The 11,602-nt window shown below is 41.6% G+C and overlaps 1 protein-coding gene across 1 annotated transcript in view; it reads left to right on the forward strand.

The window, feature by feature from the left end:
• The first annotated feature begins 220 nt into the window (after positions 1-220).
• LOC108798629 (mitochondrial inner membrane protein COX18) overlaps positions 221-11,602 on the forward strand; it is a 13,327-nt gene continuing 1,945 nt past the window's right edge. The window contains exons 1-5 of the mRNA XM_018570394.1: positions 221-240; positions 273-495; positions 3,888-3,988; positions 7,422-7,588; positions 11,298-11,419. Of these exons, the coding sequence (XP_018425896.1) occupies positions 221-240; positions 273-495; positions 3,888-3,988; positions 7,422-7,588; positions 11,298-11,419 (633 nt within the window). The remainder of the gene's footprint in view (positions 241-272; positions 496-3,887; positions 3,989-7,421; positions 7,589-11,297; positions 11,420-11,602) is intronic.

Raw genomic sequence — 11,602 nt, forward strand, 5'->3', positions numbered from 1 at the left:
CATGTTTTCTTGTTCAGATTGGTGACAATGTTTTGTCATTCATTGAAGAATTTGTCTCTCTGGACCAGAAGCAGCCAATTCAATTCCTGCATTCTACCACTGCTGCCTAGAAGATGTCTGTATGCAAGGCCAGTTGGGACAGCTGATTACAAAAGTCGTAAAAAAGGACTAGTAGGATGTGCTCCAATTTCTCCCAACCTCCATAGATCTCCTGAGGGCTATGGTAAAAGTCTTCTTCTGGCATCACATCTGCCCTTGCTTCCCCTTAACAGGAACTTTATCTCTGCAGCTTCAACTGGACAGGTGACTGGTGACCATGGAGTCTATGCCAAAATGGCAGACTCTGCTCCTGTACATTTGGCTGAAAGTGCGCTTATATCACTGCAAGAAGTTACAGGATTACCATGGTGGGCCAGCATTTTATGTACAACTGTTGTGCTCAGGACAGCGGTAACCCTCCCTCTGTCCATATATCAGATGAACATTTTAGCCAAGGTGCGTATTCTTCTTGCTTGATTTACCTTTTTTTTAAAGTTGGACTTTTGGTTCAGTTTCTGTATTTGTAAATAAAGCTGAAAACGAGGCAGTTATAAAGACACAAATGAATGCAGCTCTGTATCCATTAATACATCAGTCAAATGTACTTTTTAAATGCAAGCAGTGCAAGTGATTTGATATCAGCCTGTTACAATCCCTGTACAGCAGACCATAGACTAGGGGAAGAAGGAGGCAGCACATGCAGCCAAACAATTCATGTGCTAAGGAGGAGCATGCTGGTAGGAGAAGCAGAGTGACAGAGAGATGAGCTCATCTGTCTGCTGAACTCCTTCAATGTCCAGTCACAGGTTGGGGTAGAAGGAGTACTGTAAGTGTTAATTGCAGCAGAAAAAAAATCACGTCTTCTACAATGTCAGAGAGGGCTGTGCCGTGTAGCAGAGCTGTGTAAATCATGTTTGGATGGACAGGAATACAAATCTTTGGCAGGTAAAACACCTACTGTATATGTAATTCATCTGTGTGTTTAGAAGTTTGCCTGGAGTTGAACTATAAATCTAGAGCGTATTTTAATCATTCCTCCAGACATTGTTGTAGCGTAACAGTCCAACCCTCCACCAATCAGATTCAGATCTGCCTTGGAATGTGATTGGTGATGCAGGAAACAGAGAGGAAGTTCCAGAAAATAAGCTTTAAAGCAGTGCATTCCTAGCGGCCTTTGTGGAGCACTATGTGCTTATTCTGTTGGGGATTACACAGGACTCCGAATTCAATTAAAAAAAATAATGTATTGGGTAGCATCTGCCTCAAGTATAATGTATATTACAATGAGAAGTAGAGATAGAGAGAGCTTCTATTTGTGCTGTAAGAGAGAGGGGGTAAAAAACCCAGTAAACTGCAACCTCCCCACCTTCCCCAGAAGCACATTTTCCTCTCTCCTAGCTGCTGTGATGGGTTTCTAAGCCATTAGGACCAGAAAAAAACCCCCTCCTGGAGGACCAAAAGGAAGGGAGATTAACGCCTTCATGATCACAATGACATAAAAATCCACATAAAAATGTCCTTTGCCAAGAGACCATTTTATTAACTTTGCACCAGAGAACTAAGAAGGAGCAACTGTGTGTGTTCCTAGTTCTCAGGTCCGATGTCAAACTGAAAGATAAGTCATAGAGTCATTGTCTAGTTAACTGACGCTGCTAATCGTGATCTGGGCATCTAATGAACATTTTACTTTGCCCTGTATGGACAAAGAAAGGGTCAGATTAGGTTCTGCCAATTTAACTTTGGATGACATGATAGTTTATAGTGTAAACATCCAATCTATTACAGAGCTGTGAACTTCAGGCTGTTTTAAAGTAAAGTGCAAAGTGTAGTAACTCTCGGTAACCAATTACTATACTATATAGTCTATTAAGAAAAAGATGAAACCTACATTATTTTTTTCTTGCATTACATTTTCTAATTTAGTCTGTGGATTACTGCAAGTTTCCTGACTGAGTTGTTTTTAATCACTTGACTGCAGAATTTCTTTAGCCTATAAAACAGTATTTCAAGGGATTTGTTTTAACTCTCTGTACATGTTAAACCAAAATAGACATGTAAAGCCTATTTTCACCTTTTGTAAGTGATTTATTGTGGTAATGTGGAAGTGCAGTGATAATGTATATGTGAAGAGGAAAGCTAACAAAAATAAGTTTCTGTGTTCATATACATCAGCTGCATATGCCTGCTTTAAGGCTTTAAAATTATTATTATACAGAATTTAAATAGCTCCAACAGTTTAACGCTTTACAAATTAAAGGGATGCAATACAGTTACAATACAAGACAAGAGGGTTACAATCTGAAACAGAGATTTTATCAGTATCACTATAACCCTGTTAAAGCATCTCTGTCCCTAAAATAAAGCTTCCATGCAAAGAAAACATGAAATGTATGCCTCTCCTGCTGCCCATACCAATGATCTTGTAGTAGTAGAAAAGAATCCGCCAGCTAAAGCTCCTCTAGAATCCAACACTTCTGCGTGTTTTCAAAGCTCCTATGTGTTCAGTCGGTCAATCTGACAGCCCTTATGTCAGAACTGTGTCTTCGAATGATGTAAAAGTGAGTGAATCAACCACAGCGCACAGCAGGGGCCAGCTAATTGACACTCCTACAAGTGCCGGATTCTGCAGGGTGTCAGACAGTAGTTTATCTGCAGCACGAGAGGTGAGTATTCAAAGTCTTGCAAGGGCACCTTTCTTGGACAGTATAATTTTACCAGCAATCATTTTTGTTGGTTATGTGTTTAGATGAAGCACTGAGATCTTGAGGAATACTGAATTAAGTTTTACTTGCTTAGAAGAACATTACATCAGAATACAGCATTGTAAAGAAAACGGAGAGAGAGAAAAACTTCCTATGTATCATAGATAAGCATGAACATATAAACTAACATTGCACTACAGCACCATCTACAGCTCAAAAGACAAATTACAGTTAGTAATGCAATCGGTATATGCTGTTGTATTACCAACATATTTACATTTTGTGTTTTCTTCTTCTTTTAAATAAGGGGTACATTCAACCATGATTCACCATAGTAACAGTCTCCTGTTTTATGAAGCACTTTCCTGCTTTATGAAGCATATTTTGAGGTGGATGCACCCAGACACATTTATGACTGAACCGAATACCCCAAAGACTTTCTATGGACATTCACACTGCTGTTACACTAGTCTCCTGTGTTCTGCAGTTTCACACGGGAGAGGTTAAAACGTGTTTTGAGCGCAGTCACCCTGAACTACGACAAACTCGTATTGGTCAAAGATATGTATAGAGTTTTTGATAAATGGCTTTGCCATGTAAGTAACATGCTATATGTGTATGGGAAGAGGTAATGGGGATCTCCTGATGTTGTGTGTTGAAAGAATGATTCAAGAAAAAGAAGAAATCAAGAAAAAAAGAGTGTAAGGTAAGACGAGGTAGAGACTAAAAGAGTGGAGGGGATGGTGTAAAAAAAAAAAGTGAGGGGGGTTGAGGGAAGGATAACGGTACAAAGGAGGGAGCGAGTTGTTGGTGATGAAGCAAACCTACCTATTCTACGTACTGTCGGCTTGGACTGAAAAGTTCTTTGTGTCTTTGGTGGTAGGTGGCATATGGTGGGTGCACATGGTACTTTTATTTATGTTTTCTGTAACATTGGCTGCCAGGATATATAAAGTGCAGGCAGGCAAATGGGGCTGGGTTTGCCCAGCCTTTATAAACAAGCCCCTGTTACTTTCTGTCTTGTCATGGTTCTTGTGTTCATGTACTCTTGATAGTATTTGCATATGAAGCAGTGTTCCACAGTATCTAATGCTAAGCAAACTCTTATGTTTTGATTCGTTGTAATATATGTCTTTCTTCAGCTAGGTGGAAAATTTGCAGTCAGAGATTGCAAGTTTAGCAAAACAGCTTCATTATGAGGTATCTGTCTATGGAAAACAGCAAGGATGGAGTGAAAAAGATTCCAAGTAAGTTTAAAAGTACTTGTGGCTAAACTATAACAGTAAAGGAGGGGAAATATGAAAGTGGTGCCCATTGCTACTCATAGGGTTGCGTACAACATCAGCTTGTGAAAGAAGCTACATAAGCATGCTTATAGGTGCAATGCAGGGCAAAACCAGCAGTAGGCGAACACTGCTCTGTTCAATCCAATTTAACATTCAGATGCTTCAAAACTGCTTCACAAACCCAAACAGGCATGTAGACTATAAGCTATCATGTCACATTTTCTAGTGCTAGTTTACAAATGAGAGTTGGAATCTGATTAGATGCTGGGGACATTACCTTAAAGTGTATATAAACCCCAACAATGAACATCTATTTGCTCCCTTAAAGTGCCACTTACCTCGTGAGATAAATCTCTCATCTCTGAATTGGTGCTGACACTGTCCTTCCTTCTGGAGAGTGGCCACTTTTAGTCCCCATGCTCCCTGTGTGTGTTAAGTAATCGCTGCTCCAAGCTCACTCCTGTGATGGACTACAATCTCACATTTAGTTTACTAATTTGTACTGAGATTGTAGTCCATCACAGGAGTGAGCTTGGAACGGTGGCTACTTTACAACAGACACAGGAACCATGGGGAACAAAAGTAGCCACCCACCAGAAGGAAGGACAGTGTCAGCACCAATTCAGAGATGATTTGAGGATCTACAGCTGAGTGATACACAAATAAGATTTTTGTTAATAGTTAGGGTTCTTGAATGCATTTTCAAGATTTAACTACTGAGTTTAGTGCCACTTTAAGGTCTCTTAAATATACAATTAAAAGGGTTTTATTTCATATCTGTTTGATAACTAGAAGAAAAAACCCCCTGCTAATTTGGTTAGAAATCTTGTGAGCTGATAACTAGCTCTCTGCTGACATATCAGATGGCCTTGTTCCAACTTCTCTGTGGACTATGGAATACCACCATGTTATCGAGGTAAGGACAGGGGAGGGGGGTATTCTGTAGCCCTAACACACTTTCTGTTCGAAGGTGACAACACTTTTTCAAAGATTTAGTATAGTAAGTGAATGTTGTCATCCAAGTACAGCAAGTGTGTTCTTTGCAAGATCACCAGGTCAAATATAGAAAAAAGAGCTGGAAAACAGAAAAGCTAATGCCGTCACCACCTCTCTAAGCTGTCTATCTTTTTTGTGTTTCGATACACTTTAATTACTATTGTCTTTTACTGTCCTAGTCCTCTATATTACAATATCGTTCATTTCTTATGCAAACACTGATTATCTGTGGCTGGTTCTGAAGTGAGAATTGTTCTAACAACATCCATTGGTTTTAGCATGTTCTTAGTCACATTGTGATGTTGCTCATCCATAATAGAGAGTCCTTGTTAGAGGGAATTCAAGCATTACTCTCGACAGGTTTCTTATAATGCAAACATTCTTAACTGTTATGAATGAGTAAAATAACAAAAGTAACCCAGCTTGGCAATCGGACAACTAGCATCTTCAAAAAGAGGTCGGCAATGATTGTCTTTCCACAAATGAAAGCAAAAAATGATATAACATATGTAAGGGGAAAAAGTGGTGTCAACTATTTATTCCATAGCAATATTGTCATCAATAAGGCTTTGTGAACAGATAACATTGATCTTACTTTTCTCTCTTGCTTGATATGTACTGTATGTCTTAACTGAAAGCAGTTGTGTCTAGTGCCTTGAACCTTTTTGGCAGCACTGCAGAGCCAGAGAGGGTGAGGCAGAGCTAGCTTGAGCTTTAAATGGTTACAGCTGTAGTGCCCACTGAGGAGACTGGCAGGCTGATGCCCAGTAATTACCTGACCCCTATGAGCCAGCTGACTTGGTGGCATGTCTTCTAGCACAGCAAGAGTCTCAAACCCCAGAATGCTAAGCAGCGATTGGAGAGAATAAATGAAAGTTAGACCATACTGCTCTAGCACCCCACCAGAGGTCCCTTGGGTAAAAGTTGTATTTCCAACATAATATTTTCTAAATGCCTACAGTGATACGGTGAAGAAGGGCAAATTACCAGTGGCTACCTGCCATGGATTGATACCTGCTGATACTTATAATAGCAAGTTGATGACTCAAAAAGTGGATTAAAAGATTAGTGCTGAGGTTTGTTCTCTTGCATTAGTTAGGTATTCCTAGCCCATCTCCAATTATTTATTTCTTGGTAAAAACGTATTTTATTTGTAGTAAACAGATGTTACTATTGCCGTAGACAGCAAAGGCCATCAATTATTTGCAGATGATACCCGTGCCAAATGATCTTTCTATCTCTTGACTACTTAATATCCTAATCCAGTGCTTCTCAACTTCTGTAACCTCAGGACCCACATTTGTCCTTGGTCATTAAGTTGAGACTAAAATCACACAGAAATGTTCCAGCATTGCGGTACCGCACGTTCCTCTGCGGGCAGTTGTGGTTTGTGGTGTCATTTAAATAAATGGCAACACACCTCCCACACCAGAACGCGCAGTAGGTGCGATTGCATGGTACAGAGTTAATCGCACAGGACCATTCGATTTAATGCACTGTACTAGTGTGAACGGGCCCTCAAAAACACTGACAGACACAATCTCACACACACATACACACTGCCAAAAAATGTAATTTTTTTTTTTAAAGATCCACCCAGTCTCCCTACCTTACGAGAACTGGAGTGGATACTCAGTCTGGGGTCCAGTGTGAGCTGCTGTGCTGTGACGGAGCTCCATCCATATGTACATTGCCTGTACAAATCCCTTGCACACCCTGTAGAGATGTCGGGAGCCAGAATGTGATGTCACTCCCATCCAGGCACCCCTACAAGACATGCAAGGAAGCTGTAAGCAATGCATGCATGGAGCAAGCTCCCTCGTGGCCATAGCTCCAACCCGCCCCACCTCAAGCGGATACTCGGCACCGAGCAGCATGTGAATGGCTGCTTGGTGCAAGAACTGACAGTGCTGCACTAGGTGAAGGCTGAGAAGTCTCTCAACTAGAAAAGTGGAAGGCATGCAGCAACCCACTGAACACAGGGTCACGACCCACTTTTGGGTCACTAATCCATCTGCACAAAAAACACAGCTGTCCCCTCTCTTATATCAGGGTAGGTACAAACTGTCATATGAAGACTCCAACCTGACTGCTAAACGTTTTCTCCTATGCTCAGTCTTTTTGAGGTCTAGGCATAGACATTCCAATCTTGCCAATAACAATCCTCAAATAACCATGCATACCTTTTTAAGTTAGTTCAGTTGTAAATGAGACAGCCCATGTACTAGTCTGTGGCCTGGTAATTAGAGATGCCCTCAATATTTGGAGGCTTCTAACACTGGTATGTAGCCCCTGGACAAATTCTCTGCAAGATGTCTATCTTCTGCAGACCTTTTGCAGGTACCTAATCAATGTATAGGTACCTAATCAATGTATATTTTCCTTTCCTTTTGAACAGATTTCATTTTCGCAAAAACATGAAAAGAATAGTAACTGATCTATATGTTCGGGATAACTGTCATCCCTTTAAAGCCAGCCTGATTATGTGGATCCAAATCCCCATGTGGATATTTGTGTCTGTAGCTCTGAGGAATTTCAGCTTTTGCACGAGTGGATCCACCACAGGTAATTGTAACATATTTATTAGTTTTTTTGCAATGTTCATATGATTATTTTTTTTAGGTTTAATGGAGACATACAAGAGAAAGCGAAAAAAAGAGTCACTGTATAACCGTAAAGCAAAGTTACATAGTCTTGTCTTTAACAAAGTTCCTTTTAGTTTATCAAATTGATAATTAACCTTGAATTTCACATCAGTAAGTTTTTTTTAGTAGGGCCGTGTCACTGGTTGGTCACTGGTTGGTCAAGGGAAAGCTATACGTGAACATTTTAACATGGCTTTACTAATACAAGTTTGTCTTTGGAAATGGTGAATGGTAAATGTAGGAATAAACTGGAAATCACACATATGTTGAACTACTTGGAGGAACAGATTGTATTCTTAATACATCTGGGATGAGAAAGACAAGCTAAGATAGGTAATGCCAGATACAAATGGGTTGTAAAGGATGGGCACTTTTGTAGCCGGCTTTCTAGCCAATCGGGAAGCCAAGAAGGTCAGCAGGGGCAGCATCCATCCTTCTCTTGACAGGCTTCCTTTAACCCCTTAAAAGATAACTGGGTGTGACGTACGCCCGGCCCAAACCCGCTGTACGTCAATCCCACGTGACTATACACAAGTCTAAACCGGGCGTGAGCATCACAAGGACGTGGCAATAAGACTCTCAGCCTCACCCTGCGCAGAGATTTCCCAGCTCGCAGGACACTATCTCAGGCCAGCAGACTGAGAGCGATCATCACCAGGGTTGGTTAATTTCGCAGTTAACCCTTTACCCACAAACGTTCACTGCCACCATGTGTTTTTCGGAACACAAACCGTGCACAGCAAATGCTGCGACAATTTAAACACTTAAACAATGCCTGTGATACCGCTGTCCTCCCAGACAGGAATATGACAGGAGTCCCTATACAGTAGCGCTCTTCACAGAGGCAAGGATGCTTTAAGTTCAAATTTAGAGCGTAGAGATAAGCTTAACGATTTTTAAGATCGTCCTTTAATAAAAGAAACGGTGCAGAAAATATACAGAAAAAGATTGAATAAAAAGAGACAAAAAAAAATAATATATATATATATCTAACAGCAAAATAAAAGTGAATAAAAGGAGAATACTCCACAGTCCTGGAATTAGGAGTTCTGACAGAGTTCAATAAGCAAAGGGAAGTCTGCATGGCTCATCTTCAAGCAGGCTTCCAGCAGATAAAGATTAAAGGGGAACTCTTCTGCGATGTTAAGTCTTCTAGTTCCTTGGTTTTTAAAAAACCAAGAGCCACTCTAGTCGCATTGACAAAATATTTTATAAGCCCCTTTTTGGAGGTTGTCCCGGAGCCGGCCCCTAGGGCAGGGCTGGGGAGGGAAAGCAGGCGGAGGATGAACCTTTTATTATTCACTATCCCCACCCAATTCCAAATTATGAAATATAGCTTGATTTTCAAACTCAGGCTTTATGACTTTCGTGTGAATGCGGGGTCACCACCCCTCCCGAGACCTGCTTGTTCATATAACATGTCCACTGGTGACAAATGAGTGCCTGGTGCCATGCCTTTAATTAGGGACAGCCATATAAGGCTTCGAGAGATTTCGGACTTTCACTAGGGCTGGGGCAATAAAAGATCACAGCCACCAACCAGATCTCTGTTCTGCGGAATGCGGAAGGCCTGACAAATGACTAATTGAACGCCTGCATTTGCTCTGACGGGGGAAACAAACAAATTCTATTTTTTAAAATATTTAGACTCAGACCCCCATTATCGTCACAATGGGGTCAGTGTTTTCCCCCATAGTTCTCTTAAGGGTCACGGGAGGACATATACTAACCTCCTCCCGTGACCCAAAGCTCAGTATATCGCGAGCTACAGCTCGAGACCACTGCAGCCGGGACGGATCCCGACCATGCTGTCGAGATCCACCCAGCTGCGTGAATGACTGCGGGCTCTGCCTATCTAGAGGCAGAGGCAGCTGTACCGCCCCCCCTCCCCCGTCCGTTCTAGTGTCAGCGCTGCAGGATCTGAGCTGGGAGGGGGTAATCCCTGCGGGAATCGGTGACTGACGGTCACTGCTCTCTGCAGGGAGATGATTGAGAAGTGAGCGAGCGACGGTATGTGTTTGCTCACTTCCTGATCTATTGAGCCGACGTGTGACAGTTTCATTGTCACACCGGCTCTAACTATGAGGATGAGTGATTTTTCACTCACCTCATAGTTCTCCTTTTATGGACCCTTTTGCTGCCAAGGCCTTTTTTTGTGTTTTTTTTTTTTTTGCACACATGATATAATCCACATTTTAGGCCTGAAAATTACTTAAAACGCCCAAAACATTATATATTTTCTGAAAGCCAAGACCCTGTAGAATAAAATGGTACCCGTTGCAAATTTTCATATTGCAGAATATTTGCGCAACTTTTTATCAAAGCCAAAATTTTTGTAAAAATGCACTTACGTCAATGTTAAATGTAAATTTTTTTTTTGAGCCTTTAATTTAACACACGGGTGCGCCTACGTACGAAAACGACAATCGCACTACACATGTTTGGTATCGCCGCGCACGCCAGAGTGAGAGCAATAATTCTAGGGACAATATTTACATGCATCTCTAAGCGGACAACCTGCAGGGGCTTTTAAATTGTCGTCTATTGACTTTTTGGGGTACTAAATTTTGTCAGTTTCACCGACGCATGCAATTTTTAACCTGGGCATGTTGGGTATCTATTTACTCGTTGTAACCTCATCTTTTATTAAACGGTTTTACATTGTGTTTCGGGCCACTACATTTTTTCCACAAAATTTTTGGGTTTGATAAAAAGTTACGTCAATGTCGTGCAACATAAAAATTTGCAACTGCCACCATTTTATTCTAACAGGGTCTTGGCTTTCAGAAAATATATAATGTTTGGGGGTTTTAAGTAATTTTCAGCCCGAAAATGTGGATTATAACACGTAAGCAAAAAAAGGCCTTGGTGCTTAAGGGGTTAAATAAGCAATTGAAGTGCAGATTGCGCTTCAATAGATTATTGCTCGTCTTCAGGAGAAGTGATGCAATCCGTGTCCCTCCCAGTCCCATAGAGCGGGGATGGAGATCGGTGAACGGAAGTGCGCCGTTCTCCTCCCCAGCTTCCCGCCAGCACCTGACATGCCAGTCCCGGGGCCGCAGGGAAACACGGCGGTGGGGCGGGCAGTTTGCCGGCCCATAGAAGCAATCTGGCGGCAGCTGAGCTGCCAGAATCTCTTCTATTGTAAATCCGGCAGCTGGCTTTACACAGGTAAACAGAGTCCTGTTGGCTTTCTGTTTACAGGGCCATGCTGCCAATGACGTACTATGTATGTCAGTGGACGCAAAGGGGTCAAAGTAAACCTTTGTTTTCCCATGCAGGTCAAAACATTAGGTTCACCTGACTGCATGTCCTTCCATTGCTTACACTTGCCTTACACTTGCTCAGAGCCAAGGGAATGACTCTGTACGGTGGTATGGGGGAGCATGTGATTCTTTATGCTACTTTCTGCCTCCATGTGAAAAGCACAGATTCACTGTAAGCCTGTTCTCTACGTGGGCTCTTCCAGGAGCTTACTCAAAGTTTGCTGGCAGAGGTTAATCTGTTGTTAAGATGTTTTCAGCAGGGATCTCTTAGAGGATGCCCCTTTTTCTTGACTTTCTCTTGTTTTTGTTCCAATATTGTAACACTCACACTGTATCAAACAGATGTTTGCTGTCTGTTTTCAGGGATGATGCTTCACAAGCAACTACAGGAAGGAGGAGCACTCTGGTTTCCAGATCTCACAGTTCCAGATTCTACTTGGATCCTCCCAATATCTTTGGGTTTAATCAACTTGCTGATTGTAGAGGTACAAATACACTCTTTTAGGGAAACTATAGCCGTTCTTTAGTTATAGTTTGAGTTTGCATTGTATTACCTTTTACTGTATATATAAATGGGTCCATTCAATGTACGGTGAATGTATTGAGTAATATACTGTGTGTGTGTAAAGCCAAGTTTTAACAGGAGGCAGCTAGAAACACCACCCCCA

This window comes from Nanorana parkeri, unplaced genomic scaffold, assembly GCF_000935625.1.
Source record: "Nanorana parkeri isolate BGI_ZX_2015 unplaced genomic scaffold, ASM93562v1 scaffold1528, whole genome shotgun sequence".
NCBI classification, from domain to species: Eukaryota; Metazoa; Chordata; class Amphibia; order Anura; family Dicroglossidae; genus Nanorana; species Nanorana parkeri.